General features: G+C 36.5%; 1 protein-coding gene across 2 annotated transcripts in view; it reads left to right on the forward strand.

Annotated features, from left to right (window-relative positions):
• The window catches only part of LOC126457901 (ATP-binding cassette sub-family C member 4-like), a 303,077-nt gene that overhangs the window by 262,164 nt on the left and 23,682 nt on the right, over positions 1-17,231 (forward strand). For both annotated transcript variants that reach the window (XM_050094576.1, XM_050094577.1), the window contains 10 exons: positions 176-462; positions 896-1,079; positions 1,360-1,503; positions 8,330-8,535; positions 10,041-10,404; positions 10,535-10,685; positions 11,074-11,180; positions 12,089-12,212; positions 13,717-13,887; positions 17,094-17,221. In XM_050094576.1, the coding sequence (XP_049950533.1) occupies positions 176-462; positions 896-1,079; positions 1,360-1,503; positions 8,330-8,535; positions 10,041-10,404; positions 10,535-10,685; positions 11,074-11,180; positions 12,089-12,212; positions 13,717-13,887; positions 17,094-17,221 (1,866 nt within the window). The remainder of the gene's footprint in view (positions 1-175; positions 463-895; positions 1,080-1,359; positions 1,504-8,329; positions 8,536-10,040; positions 10,405-10,534; positions 10,686-11,073; positions 11,181-12,088; positions 12,213-13,716; positions 13,888-17,093; positions 17,222-17,231) is intronic.

A 17,231-nucleotide genomic window follows, 5' to 3' on the forward strand; every position in this document is an offset into this window, starting at 1 on the left:
AATGGTGGCAACAGTCCTTTATTTTAGTTTACATCAGAAGATGAGATAATTTGGTCAACACCAATCAGAACAGTTAAAGAAAATATTATCTAGATTGTTTCATTCATAAAATAATAAAACAATAACACATATTTGAACAGATATTTGCATATAGTATCACTGTTAATGTCCACAGAGTTCTCTGCTACATGCTGTCCTGGGTGAACTACCTCTCAAGACAGGTCATATGATTACTGGAGGATCTATTGCATATGCCTGCCAGGAACCATGGATTTTTGTTGGGTCAGTTCGCCAAAACATTCTTTTTGGACAGCCATATCACCCAGAGAAATACCGAGAGGTAGTGCGAGTGTGTGCTTTGAAAAGAGACTTTGAGATGCTGCCGTATGGAGATCGTACTCTTGTAGGAGAGAAAGGAATTTCTCTAAGTGGTGGTCAGAGGGCAAGAATTAATCTGGCAAGGTACTACATTACAATAACGTTTCTGTCACTCTTTTGAAATGCACTTAATACGAAATATGTAGTTGATCCTGGCAAGAATCTTATGAATAATGTTGCAGCACATCCAGTTATTCGTAAAATAAATTGCTTGTATTAGTGAACAGAGTACATCCTTACCATGATTTTTTTTCATTTAACTACTAAACAGATTTGTTTACAGAAAAGTTGTATTAAAATTTTATACATATTTATTTCATCTCAATACTTCCAAGAATATCAACACAGCTGAAGGACATACTCTAGAATATATCTAATATGGTTGGTGGGTATGGGTGCATATGTGTTCCTTCAACATTGTCATCCAAAAAGAAGACAGAATAATGTAACATTATTTTAACATGATATTTGATCATCTATTTCATGTAAAGGCCAACAACGGACACTTTTTTCCCAGAGCTGTGTACCGCAATGCAGACATCTACTTATTGGATGACCCTCTCTCAGCTGTCGATACTCATGTTGGAAAACATCTCTTTGATGAATGCATAAACTCTTACCTCGCAAATAAAACACGGATTTTGGTTACTCACCAGTTGCAGTACCTCCAAGATGCTGACATCATTGTCATTCTGAACAATGTAAGCACCTATGAATGAATACATATCTAATGTAAGAGAAGTTGCAAGAACAGCTGTAAAGTTGGTTATGTGCAATGTACACACTATTGCTAATATTATAGCTATAAATATGCAGAGACAGCAAAAACATTACAGAAAATAATGTAATATGTTAAAGAGTAAGGCTGATTTTTGTAACTTGTACTGTTGCAAAGTGAGAGTTGTATTTGATACAGGCTAGACTTTAGTTGTAAGAAACTTTGACAGATGGACTTAAATGGTAAAAAAATTGTTTTTGCAGGGTCGTATTGAAAATAAAGGTACATTTGTTGAGATGCAACGTAGTGGCCTGAATTTTGCAAAACTGCTGGCTGGGAATGAAGAAGAGAAGCCTGATGATGAACCACCCAAAAGGCAGAGACTTGTCTCTGAAATGTCAACAACTGTGAGTTTCCTGATAAATGTTTCTAGAAGTAGTTGAGAATGGTGAATTATATTGAATCAATGGGGAATTCATTATGCTTGAAATATCTGTTACCTTCTTGACCAACATTTCAAGCAAAACACTACTGGCCCCTTCTGCACATATAATTGTAATAAGTTCTATAGGTAATGCACCATTTTTACATGGTACTATTCTCTGTTTTAATTTGTGAGTTTTCTCCCCCAAGCATGCAGCTAAGAGGAAGGTCAGGTCATTTGCAGCAAGAATTGTTTATATTCTTTTTCCAATCTGTTTGGTGACAGTTTCTTTATAGAAAAGTTGTAAATAGTCACAAGACAATTTCATTTACCTTCCTGGTGACAAAGGTACCTTCACTAGTTAGTAGCATAAAGTGACTTCACCAGAAGAAAGAACTTGTTCGGAAATAAGAGAGTAACATTCTGCGGTTCCGACAGTTTGCATAACAAATCATCTTTTTCATTATTGTGCATAATCTTGGTCTTTTTTATGTAAAAATAACCCTTCATCTTATAATGTGAAAATGTCTGGTGATAAAACATGTTAATGCAGTCTAGCACAGATGCACCAAAAGAAGGGATGATAAATGAAATGTTCACAAAGATAAAGTTTGGTTCCTGTTACAAAATTAAAGTGGGATAAAATAAATTCATGGAAATTTTGTTCAGAACAGGAAGAACTTACTTAACAATGTAACATTTCAGAAAGAAAGTAAGTAGAAGCCCATTACCTACAGAGGACTGGAGCAAAATCGACAGGAACATTAAACAGTAAAATTGTTGTTTCATTTAATGTCAATAACAGTTACGGTAAAGCCTAACCTAAAATGTTTGCTTTTAAAGAACAGAAACATGTAAGGAAAACAATTAAGACTAGCTTTTGAGCTATTGCTCTGTATCTAGCTACAGTACACACTCAGACACACAACCATACAGATGGCTCTCTCTTCCTTACAGGCTCATCACCTGTGGACATAGCGTCTGCAGTGGAAAGCACGAATTGTTGAACTATACCGATAACCTTACCAGAGTCAGCTCAAACAGATCTTCCATGCCATCTCCTCCTCTGACGCCAGTAATCCTGTTAACCAGCCACCGGCAAGCATTCTTCTCATCGTGCAGCATCACCTTGGCCTTGGAAAGCTCAACAACATCCTTCCTCAGACCTCAACTACCTCTTGTCGTGCACTGATATGAGGAATATCTTTAAGCAAAATCCTACCCAAGTGACCCAAGCAGCATTTAACCACCCAACCAACCCACAGAATATCCTTGTCCATCCCTACTTCAATCTGGCTCCCAATCCTGCAGCCCATGGATCATTCTCTAGGGGCAAGATCTGTCCCATACATCCACCCACACCTCCTACCATGCTCCAGTCACAGGCATTTCTTAGCCAATACATGACAGCACTACATGCGAAAGCAGCCATGTTATATATAAGTTATACCACAATTACTTTAAGCATTCTGTGTGGGCATGACAAGTAACCAACTGTCTACTCACATGAATGGCCACCTCCAAACTGTGTCAAACCTCAGACTGGACCATCCAGTTGCAGAACATGCTATGCACCACAACAATAACGATCCAACAGCTGCTTCACAACACAGGCCATTTGGATACTACCTTCCAGCACAAGTTTCTCTCAAATGCACATGTGGGAATTCTCTCTCCAATTTACTCTATGCTCTCACAATCCTCCTGGCCTAAAACTCCATTAGTTTGTTTCCCACAGCCTGACAGCCTCACATTACCTTTCCCTTTACTCTCTTCCCTCCCTGTCTCCCTCTTACTCACCATCTGTCTCCTTTCCTACCCCTCTCCCTCTCTGTGTCCCTTATACCCTATATTCTCTGAGCTCCTTTTGTCTTGTCATGCAGCCATTGAGTCATTTGGTGAAAGACCTGCCTCATACTACCCTGATACTCCCTCCTTGTATTGTATTGTATGGAACTGGGAACCTAGAAACAACAGAGAGGCTTCATCCTTGCCATAGCACGCAGTGGTATACAACCCCACAAAAGGCTACAATAGTCCATTCACCTCACAACTGCCCCACACAGTACCCAGGGTTATTGTGTGGTTCGGCCCCCAGAGGACCACCCGCCCAGACAAGTGTAACCCCAGTGATTGTGTGGTACAGTACGCATATGTGGAGAAAGTGTTTGCACGGCAATTGCCAACATAGTGTAACTGAAGCGGAATAAGGGGAGCCATCCCGCATTCGCTGAGGCAGATGGAAAACCACCTTAAAAACCATCCATAGACTTGCCGGCACACCGGACCTTGACACTAATCCACTGGGCAGATTCATGCCAGGGACATGCATGACTTCCCACCTGGAAAGCAGTGTGTTAGACTGCACGGCTAACTGAGCAGGTACCCCCTCCTTACCTTGGCATCCTTCCCTACTCCCTCCTCACATTCATCTACTGAGGCAACTGCTTACGGTAACTGAGATTCAATAACCAATCTCACCACTACTTCTTACATGTATATTTTTGTGTCCATTTGGTTGTGTGTGTACTCATACCAGAAAAAGAGCAAGAGCTCAAAAGCTAGTGTTAACTGTTTTCTACCATGTGTTTCTGTCTGTCACACACTGGTATGCTGTAGGGAAATGGTTGCCTTTTCCTTATTTTATGTGGTTTTCCAGCCAGGAACTTCCATTATCGGTAATCAGAAATTCATATTCAAAACGTTGATGATCCTGTTTCTAATCGCTTTAGTTGGAAATAAGATGTTGCAAATATCTTTGTAGTGCACCAGTACAACAGCTTTTGCCTTGTTTGTGATTGATAAACTGGAGGATGCACATCAGAGGAAGTAAACTTTTATCATCCAAAAGTTTGCACTAAGAGTAATATGTGGTGTACACTCAGATACCTCTTGTCGATGTCAGTAAAAACGTACCATACTAGATATCCTAATAGGAAGGTTACAGACAATTTAGTACATCTATTAGCAAAAACCATAAGGTGCACACCTACAATACAAAGCCAAATCGCTGCTGTGGTTACTGGAGTCAGATTTTTAAGGTCAAATTCAAAATGCACACGGACAGTATTAAAAGAAATTAAACTGACAGAGACTCCCATTCATCTTACAATAGTAGTGTAGAAGTGAAGCAACTTTGCTTTGTTAGCCTGTTAAAAGCTAAGCCCCACATCCTGGGCCAGAGAGGCCAATCGGGAATGACCAGCTGCCATGTCATCCTCCGCTGGTGGGATCGTTTGTATGCAACAAGGGGTCAGCACACCACACTCCTACCTGTTGTTGAGTTCCTAGACCTTTAAGCTGCTACTTCTCACTCAGGCAGCTTCTCAATTGACAGCATGAAGCTGAATGAACCCTGTTCCAGTCCTCTAACCAAGGAAAAATCCCTGACAGTACCGGGAACCAAATCAGATCCTCCATGTAGTAGCACTCTGACCACTGTGTCTTGGAGGCAGACTACATACTATTAGGGAGTAACAAATAAAGTAAATGAGTTGTTAATTTACTCAAAAGACTCTAGAAGTTCGAAGAAATTGATTTCGTTTGTCTGTTGGAACAGCATATAACCATAGCTATAGAAAATGTTAATAGGTTTCTAAATTAGCTGCTTATTCCTCTAGATCCAGTATGGATATAGGAGGAATTGTCACATTCATAGAAAAGAAGTATGATACATAAAAAGAAGAAATAATAAATTCTGTATAGATAGAAGCATGTGCTTGCACACTAATATTGAGAAATGTAATATTTGATTCTTACAGTGGTACGTACATGCAAAACATCTTTTTCTCGACAATGAAGCTAAACAAGTCACAATTATGTAGCAACCTGGGTAATGAAAATCTTATAAATGGTCTGTATACGTCCATGTACAAACAGTTGGGCCAGATATAAATTTTATTATGTCATCACAAATCAAAGAATTAAATAATAACTGACAATTTGTTTTGTGATCTGTGTTGTTGAAATATGTAGCCACTGCAGCATTGAGAGTAGTTCTAAATTATTAAATTTGATTCTAACTACATATGAAAGATACAATTGTTCCACCTCTGACAGTGTGCTATACAAACTATTTGTTTTTGCATCTCTTTCTGTACCTAAGTGTAACAGTTGTAAGAGTGTTACAGGAAGCAATGTGGCCCGCAAAATATTGCTAGTATAATCCAGTTGCAAACCAAGCTTTATTTATTTTTATTTTTGTGGGCGTATTATCCTGTACCAACAATCAATAACAATGTATATTGCTCTTCAAGATCAGCTGTACAGAGCTTCTGATTTTTGACTTTCCTAATATAGCATAATATGAAATCAACCACATGCAACTTATTCTCCTTGCATGACTGTATTTCCATCTAATACAATGTGATACATGCAATTTTCACATCTTCCCACTCGTACAGTGTGGCATGGTAGTGGCGAAGTGTGTAGTCAGATGACAAAGATCTGCATGTGTGCAGTGTACTTGCCTGTCCCTGCGATACGAGAAACAGTTAACACATTTTTACAGGAAAAACATTGTAATTGGACAGTATGCAGTTACATTTGTATTCCACATCATAGCATGTATTTGAGTATGATCCTTGGTACAAGCAATTAACTAACTTGTACATATCATTACACAAAACATATATGCCCTTATGAAATATGCTGTTATGTTATTAACAACTTATCACAATAAGAAAAAATTCCTAACTCTAACGTTATGGCTAAGAATGATGTCCACTTGTTACAGGCTCACTTTCTCCTTCAACACAAAGCAGCAAATTGTTTGTGTGTTGGAGTTAACCATCCACAACTCACTTTTGTTACATGAATGAAAGGTCCATCCGTAAACAATTTCTTTACCTTTTTATTTCAAAAGGGTGATCCATATGATTTCACTAAGAATGAATGTGACATAATTTCTGTTGATAACACACATAAAATACTCTATATTGGAATGAAATTGGTGCCAGCTTCACAAGACATGAGACTTGGAAAAATTTCTTTGTTCTTACCAGTCATATTTCAGAACTTTACACTGGAAATCTTTCAAATTCTAAAGGTGGCAGGGGTAAAATACAGGGAGCAAAAGGCTATTTACAATTTGTACAGAAACCAGATGGCAGTTATAAGAGTCGAGGGACATGAAAGGGAAGCAGTGGTTGGGAAGGGAGTAAGACAGGGTTGTAGCCTCTCCCCGATGTTGTTCAGTCTGTATATTGAGCAAGCAGTAAAGGAAACAAAAGAAAAATTCGGAGTAGGTATTAAAATTCATGGAGAAGAAATAAAAATTTTGAGGTTCGCCGATGACATTGTAATTCTGTCAGAGACAGCAAAGGACTTGGAAGAGCAGTTGAATGGAATGGACAGTGTTTTGAAAGGAGGATATAAGATGAACATCAACAAAAGCAAAACAAGGATAATGGAATGTAGTCTAATTAAGTCAGGTGATGCTGAGGGAATTAGATTAGGAAATGAGGCACTTAAAGTAGTAAAGGAGTTTTGCTATTTGGGGAGCAAAATAACTGATGATGGTCGAAGTAGAGAGGATATAAAATGTAGGCTGGCAATGGAAAGGAAAGCGTTTCTGAAGAAGAGAAATTTGTTAACATCCAGTATTGATTTAAGTGTCAGGAAGTCATTTCTGAAAGTATTCGTATGGAGTGTAGCCATGTATGGAAGTGAAACATGGACAATAAATAGTTTGGACAAGAAGAGAATAGAAGCTTTCGAAATGTGGTGCTACAGAAGAATGCTGAAGATTAGATGGGTAGATCACATAACTAATGAGGAAGTATTGAATAGGATTGGGGAGAAGAGAAGTTTGTGGCACAACTTGACCAGAAGAAGGGATCGGTTGGTAGGACATGTTCTGAGGCATCAAGGGATCACCAATTTAGTATTGGAGGGCAGCATGGAGGGTAAAAATCGTAGAGGGAGACCAAGAGATGAATACACTAAGCAGATTCAGAAGGATGTAGGTTGCAGTAGGTACTGGGAGATGAAAAAGCTTGCACAGGATAGAGTAGCATGGAGAGCTGCATCAAACCAGTCTCAGGACTGAAGACCATAACAACAACAACAACACACTGGAAATTTGCCACATGGAGAGCAATCAGCTCTTGTCCCCACCTTTTCACAATTTGTGTTAATCTTGCATATTGTTTACCATCACTTCTCCAACATATTTCTTATTTTCATCATTATCTTCTCATTCCTGTACATTTTTAAAATTTCTCTTTGGATCTGTCCTTTATATGTTGCAACATATTTTGTTATCTTTTCCTTACTTGGAACAATTTTTTTAATACTGACAATTTCTGTCCCCTCAGTGATTCTAGTTTGTTTATCTTTCTCTAAATAAATTCACACTATGGAAGATGGCTTGGATAATATTTTCCATTTATTTTTCTTACTTTTGTTAGCTTTTTATCTCTGCTCTTGGTATAAAGAAGGTATGTGCTATTCTTAAAGAAAGATCATTTTTGAATCCTTTGGTGACACTTCCTGTTGATTGTACTGGAAACTTCACATGCTTGTGGCCAACCTGTATGTCTTCATTTTAATTTTTTCCATTGTAGTGCAACATACTGGCATAAAATGTTCACATATGTGGACAAATAGTGATTACTTTGTTAATATATGCAGTTCATTCTGTACTCGCAGTGTAATAAAGTTGAACTGATCCAATTTTTATTCTGCTCATTCACACAGAGAAATTTTTGTGTTAATTAATACAAAACTTCATGAGGCTGAGAACAAAGGAATTATTTCAGTATAATCAGATGCAATATACAAAATATTTCAACTAACAACTTTTTCAGAGTCGCACCCAAGAAGAAGAAGATGTCAAGAACTTGCGAGGCCCTGTAGAGAACAAGGAGATCCGAACAACTGGAGGTATCAGCTGGACAGCATATGGACAATATCTGCGAGCAGGTGGAAATGCGTGCTTCCTTCTCTTTGTTGCAGCTATGTTAATCATTGCTCAAACAGCTACAAGTGGTGCTGACTACTGGGTTACATATTGGTTAGTACAAACTAAAAACATAGCACTCTAGACTTTTTATTTAGGGCTAAGAAAGTTGGACAATAAATGTCTGTCAGACAATTACAGTTCACTACGATTTATGAAATGCACACAGTGCTGTGAATGTGACAAAGTTTTAATGTATTTAATTCATTGGTAGTGAGAAAATTGTGTGTGTGTGTGTGTGTGTGTGTGTGTGTGTGTGTGTGTGTGAAGCAGAAACTCGGCTGGTAGTGTGTGTATCCATTCTCTCTCTCTCTCTCTCTCACTCACACACACACACACACACACACACACACACACACACACACACACAATAAAAACCATATGTTCCTCTGTTTTTTAACACATTTAATATAATAAATCACTGAACCATCTGTAACAATGCATGACAGAAGAATGTGAAGTGTTGTGTAACTGGACGTAATTTGTAATGGATTCATAAAATGTTACCTTTACTTTTTAGCTGCAGGTGCACAGGAATACAATGGATACTTCACATGCCAGTACATTCTTCTAGGGTAGAAGGGTTACCAAAAATGCGTAACTGAAGACTCTCTATGACAATACATGTCTTGCTTTGATAGCATTTATCTCATTGTGTGGGGTCCACTGCTTCCATAATTTATCAATTTCATTTTACTTTAACTTTTTTGGTAGGATGCCCTTTTTGTCACAACCATTTACAGCTGGACCAGCCCAGAATTTGCTGTAACGGTGTATAAAGAACTGTCGGGCTGGTTAGTGTGCCAGACGAACTGTCGTTGATCTATAGGGTGGATCCAAAGGAACTTTTCATCATAATTCAGAATAACACATGGACTGCAATATTGTATTTATGCCCCAAAACCAGGCAAGCGACTTTCAGGTAAAATGTGCCTCCTGTATGGGAATACACATAATGAATGTATGAATATGGCTGTAGACAAACGGTTGACAACATATGGAAGTTTGGGTCTCTCCGTGAATCGAGCATGGACAGACAAATGGTAGGCTCACTATAAGTGGGAAATCCAAGTTCAAGCCCCCTCCTTCACAAATTTTCACTATTGCCATTCCGTTCTACAGCTGATGGTTGTCCATATTCGTAGCTGTGAATACATTTGATGCGTCGAAAATGGCTGTAGTCATCGTACTGCCTGTTCCTTTGGACATGCATGCATGTCCAACAGAACTCTGCAATATGATTCCGAATAACACAGGCACTGCAATACCACAGAAGCAAAATAGGTATCAAGGACACGAACAATTAATTTTCATTCGTACTTTTCTTTAGTTGTTTATTCATGTATTTAGTAGAAAATTAACAGCTGTACTTCCATACTTCCACATGTTAAAGAGAGAGTATTACACTTGGGAAGCAAAAAATATATTGTTGTTTAACTCCTTCTCTTACTTTTTTAAAACAATAATTCTGTTAAAAAAATATTATCCCTTTGTTGATTAACTAATATAAAAATATAGTCATATGTTTTGATTACTAGCAAAAGCTTAAAATGTTGCAGGACACGTGAAGAGGCAAAGCGGCGTCAACCTGTATACGAGTTTTTTGTGAATGGCACATTAGTAGCAACAGAGTACAATACACATGATCAGGTGCCTGTTATGTTCTCAAAAACCACATCCATCGGTATTTATGGAGGGGTTGTGTTAGCATGCATCCTCCTCACCATCTCACGGTCAATGCTGTTCTACAAACTTTGTATGAATGCATCAATGAGACTACACGACCGCATGTTTGATTCTATTCTTCGTGGAGCTATGCGCTTCTTTGACACAAATCCTTCTGGCAGAATCTTGAATCGATTTTCAAAGGACATGGGGGCTATTGATGAACTTCTTCCAAGAGCACTTCTTGAAGCAATTCAGGTAAAGTCAACACCTTTCATATTTGTGGATTACACACCACAACTTACAATTTCAAATTTACTCTATCTTATATTCAAACTTATATTGAAACAGCATGATTTGTATTAATAAATTTTTAACATATTTTCAGATATTCCTTGTTATGTCTGGAATATTTGCTATGGTTTTGTATGTAAACTACTGGTTGGTGCTTCCAATGGTCGTGATTGGCACCATATTCTATCTTATCTCTTGCGTATTTATGTCAACAGCACGAAATGTGAAGAGACTTGAAGGAATAAGTAAGTCTGTGCCTATGAATTTCTAGCATTTTGAAATATATGTAACAATAAATTAGTATGTGCTTTATAAATTCTCTTCATTGAAAGTTTTGTTTATCTCAGTTTTTTTCCTGTGCATGGATGTCAATGTACACTGGCAAATTTCACCTGAGACATACAATTTTTTAAATCAATAACAAAAAGATTCTACAGCTAGTTTAATGTCACCCTGTACAAAAGCTATCTAAAAGTACATAAACAGTGTACTAAGAACAGCATTCATATCAGTCGGTTTGTTGTTTTACATCTTACAATAAACTACTATAGAGACTTTGTTTAAGACATCTTAAACACAATTGATTGGAACCATTTTGACACTATGACAAAAACCATTGTTTCTTTCCAACAGCACGGAGTCCTGTTTTCTCCCATCTTTCGGACTCATTAAATGGACTCACTACAATAAGGGCATCTGGCACACAGGATATAGTGAGAAAAGAATTTGACAGCCACCAAGTAAGTAGAAATATCAACAAAAGCTTTTAGAACTAATTTCTTGAAAGGGGGAAAACATGTTTAACAGCAGGAATAATTGATCTTTTTTAGTTTGTCTTAAAGGAAAATCATCAGGTGTATAAAGCAGGATATAATTAAGCATATCCTACATGGAGTAATTTGACTAATAGTAAACTGTAGTTTTGTAACACACATACAAAAAGAATAGTAGAACATGACAAGGACTCATTTCTCAATAGGTCAAGTTATTTTAAATGTTTGTACCCATCAAGCAGTAATTTTATTTCTACTCTGAAAAAAATGAGACATTTTGCTGGTGTCCAAACTATGAAACAGATATATGTAATTTTTTTTTCTTTTAGTGAGTGAAGTATGTTGAACTCACTTCCTTCACAAATGAATTTTGTGTTAATATATAATTTTTATCTTTTGAACTTAAACGTGGGAAGATTCCAAACAGAAAAAACTCATTAATTTTATAATTAGCAAAATCACACAGCTTCCCATTTTTCAAAAGGTTTCATGATGTTGGATGATTATGTGATAGAATAATTTGAAACAAGTGAAAATCAAACAAAATTATCATCTAGGCAACTACTTTGCTAATCAAGTTACATAAATTAAGTGTCAGTACTACAAAATCCTTATTACTATATACAGAAAGTTCATTGTCCTCTACGTATATATCAAAAGTCGAAACAACATTGCACTCAGTATCAAAATTCATGTTTACTACTACTTATCATACCTAGTTACTACTGGTGCAAATCATGCAAAACTTTACATCAGGCTGACCTATAATTTTCTTGCTCTGTAGAATATGAAATTCAAATAATACAGTTGTTAAGCATTAGAGAGCTGCTTTAACTATGCACACCATTTGTGTACATTTATGTTTATCTTTACAGGATCTGCATACGTCAGCATGGTTCCAGTTCATTGCTACTGGAACAGCCTTTGGTTTCTGGCTTGACTGTTTGAGTGCAATTTTTGTTACACTTGTCACATTCAGTTTTCTTGTTCTCGGAGGAGGTAAGTTAATACAGGTTTTTAATTTATTTTTGTGTGGATATACCTATGCAATGATGGTGGATGGCTTGTGTAGCACAAAGTGCAATGTAATTTTCAGTCCACATATATTATCATTAACTATGGTCACTTCAGTTGATCATATGCATTGATACGTGTCACTGTAAAATGACTCGTTCCACATCATTGCAACTTATCATATCAGTGATCCATGGAAATAACTAGCTGAAACTAACAGATATTCTGCTACTTTTATTGTTACAGAGATCTGTTTGATTGTACAGTCCTTTGGAATCTCTTTCATTTGTCTTCTTTCCTCTGCATTTCCACAAGAATGAACCACTTGCATTTCCACAAGAATGAACCACTTACATTTTGATCTTTTTCTCTGCAACTACAGAAAATGAATCTCTCCCATTTTTCTTTTCTCTGCAACTGCACAAGACTGAATCTCTGTTCCAGCAGTTGCAAAATCCAGTAAAAGTGTCACGATATTTCACAGTAAAATTTCTGATAGCTGGTAATAAAACAAAATAATTTATCTACGGGTAAAGAAGAGAAAGGCAGATCAATAAGACATTTGGTAAAAAGCAACACAAGAACAAGTGCAAATGAACTGTCTGCACACTAAGATGCAGGAACTGACATACACAGTCAAAAGAAATTAATAGATGCAATGCTATGGAGGAAGAAGCTTGTGACAAAAAAAATGAAAAATTTTACAACAGAGAATTCAAGAACATTAAACACAAAGAAAGTAATTATAATAATGCAAATGACTCTGGAACTAAGATTTGGGTGTTAAAGATGAAAAACAAAAGATGTACCACTGACAGAAAGGAGAGGAAAAATGTACAAAGAATAGAAAAGTACAACTTTACATCTGGGCAGGCACTGAGAATAATGTCAGCAATTTACTGATTTACTGAAGAGTAAATCAGGCATCATACCTTTTTTAGTCTAAAATCTTGAATAACACAAAGATGCAGACATACTATGAAGCTGCACTTAGTCAGTTCTACATACTATTGCTTTCCTGTTTTCCATCTGAAGACTTTTAATTTACTTATGCCATTTTCTTTTAGCTCAGATGTAAGTGCATAAAGTGACAGTGATCAGAATGACTCAAAATATAGTATTGAACTATTTGAAGAATTAGTAATACTGCACTGAGTGATACGAACGTTATGTGCTATTCTTTTACCATTCCAGTTTTATTGCTGGAGTGCTTTCATTTCAGTATGTGGGTCTGGTATGGGGGGAGGGATAATCTCACTGTCTTTTTCACATTAAGTCACTGGAAAAAAAATTGAGTTGTATTACCTTTCTGACTAGTAAAGCTTGGGTCAACTAAGTCTCTGGAACTAAGGTTTTCTTTACTGTCTGTGCTACCTGTAGTCTTTGCAGTCAACAAACAACATATTCACAGTACAAAATTTTTTATATAATTTGGTAAAAAATAAATTTGTCTCCCACAATATTTCAAAATTTTATTTAATTTTTCCAGATGTACCAGGAGCAAATGTAGGATTGGCTATCTCACAGTCACTGATCCTGACAGTTATGGTCCAACATGGAATTCTGCAGATCACTGAAGTTGTCAGCCAAATGACCTCGGTAGAGCGAGTGCTGGAGTACACCAATATAGAAAAGGAACCAAGTTTAGAATCTGAAGAGGGTATGCAATTTTTAAGCAGTTTCTTATGCTGCACAGTCCTGTGAGGTTTTTGAATTGTTGCACATATCTCATAAATAGAAATTCATTATACATATGACGTTGTTTTAAAATTTATTGGATTTCTCAAAGTAAAATTTGTTCTTGGTTATTAGATATGAATGAGATTAGAAATGTTTTTCACAGAACATCAGTTGACTCATAATTTGAGTCTTGAAGCCTCCTACATCCATCCCACATACATAGCTAACACCATCCACAGAACTCCAACAGTATAAGTTAAATACTTGATTACAGTGTTGAGAACAACTAAGACATAGAATTTCTGATCACCTATTGCAACGTGTAGCAAAACAAGACTAAATAATGGGCAATCATTGCTGAACAATTGTAAATTGTACTTTGCCCCACATAAATAAGCAACATCATTTGACTGATACATGTGTGATGATGTATCTACAGCTGTCACAAAAAGTCTCAATGTGCTATGCTGGTTGTCAGTAACCAGTAACACTAATTTTGTAAATGTCATGGTCATAAAGGATCCCTGTTGTTTTGTATTTATTCTTCGATACAAATATATTTTTCTCGGACAAAAAAAGGTCACTTATTATACAAAAGGTCCCCAATTTTCATCTTATATTATCTTTCTTCTCCAGTTGTTGAGAGCCACATGGGCATTTATCTGAAAATGTGTTAGAAGTACTTAAAGATGAGATTTTTTAACTATGAAACTTTCTCAATAACCTACTTCTGCACTCTGTATGCAGATTTTTCCATAGCAACCTGAAAAATGTTCATAGAATCTACTCTGAAGGCTTGTTCTTGCAATTTCAAGCTAAGGCTTTTGATAACATGTAGCCTATCTTTAACTGATGTGAGTTAAGATTTTTTTAGTGTTTCTGTTAAATTCTTTATCCACTAACAAGACCATGGCCATTTGCACCAGTCTTATATGCTGGTAGTTCAATGTTATGTGGATCTCACAAACTTCAGTATTTCAGTAGGAAGAAAACAAGAACTTTTCAAGAAATCTCTTAAATACACATAGCCATTTACTACCATCGTACACATAAAATGAAGCCTGCCATTTGCTTTATCTACAACTGAGCATGTTAGAAATTACCATGTTGTATGTTACTTCAAGATATAACTATGACGTGACTGACTAGTTATGACTCATAAATGGTTTTGCCAAAGGCTACAACTTTTTTTTTACCTTTCATAAAATGCATAACAACACATTTCTCTTGTCCTGTAGTAAAACCTGCTTTCTACAGCAACTGCAGTCTCAAATTCCAAGTCACATTGTTGTTTTTTTCTATTATTATTGATCATACAAATATACTCAGAAAGGGTCCAAACAGTTCCGAAACAGACACCACCAGGACAATAATCGAACAACTTACAACTGATACAGAACAAACAGCTTGACTCAGTCTTATGAAACTAATATCAAGCAGTTTTACACAAATTAAAATGATTTCTAAATAGCAGAAATTGATATCAACAAGCACACTAAATGAAGGTCTGTATATGAAATTTTTGGGCTATATAGACAACCAGAATTAAAATGACCTCCGAATAGCAGAAGCTGATATCAATAAGCACACACTAAATGAAGGTCTGTATGTGAAACTTTAGGCAACCAACTGGGATGGCTCAGGTGCTGGATCAGCTCTGCCAACTTTCACTTACAAATCTCTCTCATGGTTTTGAACTGCAGGCAGTCTCGCTGGAATGCTTTACATACTTTCTCTTAATGCTGTCCAGTAGCATGGTTTTCTTAGATGTGCTGCTAAGGCCAGTATTTATTCTAAAGAATTTTGCAGCTAAAATATTGTGTGAAGTTGATAACTGAACACCTTGCACAAGCCTTAACCAAATAGAAGCCTCTATGTGGGCCTAGGGACTTACACATTTACATAACAATACAGTTACTCCTTAATGTGTTTCTACTTAGTAATAAGGATTTATTTAAAATGAACTATGTAATTCACAACCACAATATTATAAGCATAAACTATTTTCATATAGATTAGGGTTTGGAATGGAAGTTTATATTCTGATGTAAAAATCATTAATCAGTTGTTGGGTAACACCAGGCAGGAACTTGGAAATATACGCACACAAAAGATAACTAGCTTTTGGATGAAATCCCTTGATGTGCTAGAGAACGCAGACACACACACACACACACACACACACAAACATCGGCTGGGCTCACAATGTGTGTATTTGTATGCTAGTTCATCAAAGAATTTCTTCCAAAAGATAGCAAACCTTTTACTCTCTTTTGTGTGCACCTGTCAATAACTCAATGCTTATGCTATTCATTGAGTGGCCTCATTTATTCCTAAATTATGTACATTCAGCCACCACTTTCCTTACTGTAAATATTCATAGCAAATGTAAAATAAAAACTTATTAGCCACTTACTTGATATTTAATTAGAATATTTAGAGCTGTAGATAATATTCATTCTAAACAGGTTTTAACTTTAGTATTATGCAGACAGCTGATAGTTTTCTGTGTTAAGTGACACTGATGCTTAGTTTACGCTATCAGAGAAAAAGGACAGCTCTCTAGTGTCGAGGCAGGGCAGTGGCTGTGTTCAAAGAAACTTATTTTTACAAGCCATTGCTGTAACAACAAAGTAATAGCTAGAAATAATCTTCATATTTATCTCGTGTGAAGAGAGTAGCACTGGTTAGCAGTATACATTAAAGAAGTTGCCTGCAGTGAGTGCTTTTGCCTGTGAATGTTTAATTTAACTTGTTTCACATCCCTGAAGCTCTTTCCCATGATGGCATTTCTGAAATTAATAAAGTAATGAATAGCAGCAAGGAATAATTCTAGCTTACTCATGAATCTAAATATCTCATACCTGTGAAACGTCTCACTTTAGATTTTGAAAGTGAAAAAATGTGAATGTAACATCCTGTATAAAACTTAGTTATATCTTGTCAGATTAAAGTTGTACACACAATGCAGGAAACTGTGGTATATGGCTCTATGAATGAGATGAGAATTTTCTTTTAGTCTATAATTCATTGATTGTTTTTCCAAACAGGCTTGGTCAAGACAGGACAGGTCTGCAATTTCCTTCTGAGCCATGTTTTTCTTATTTCTTATAGGCTAGTTGGTTTCATTATTTTTAGTTATTACAATAAATATCAACCACAATAAAACTATTTTTCTAATCACAGGAAGGAAACCAGATGAAAAATGGCCATCTAGTGGACGCATTGAATTTAGGAATATGTGTCTGCAATACAGTGAAGCTGATCCTCCAGTCCTGAAGGATCTAAACTTTGTCATTCAACCAAGGCATAAGGTAAATAGCA

Source organism: Schistocerca serialis, chromosome 2 (genome assembly GCF_023864345.2).
Source record: "Schistocerca serialis cubense isolate TAMUIC-IGC-003099 chromosome 2, iqSchSeri2.2, whole genome shotgun sequence".
Taxonomy (NCBI): Eukaryota; Metazoa; Arthropoda; class Insecta; order Orthoptera; family Acrididae; genus Schistocerca; species Schistocerca serialis.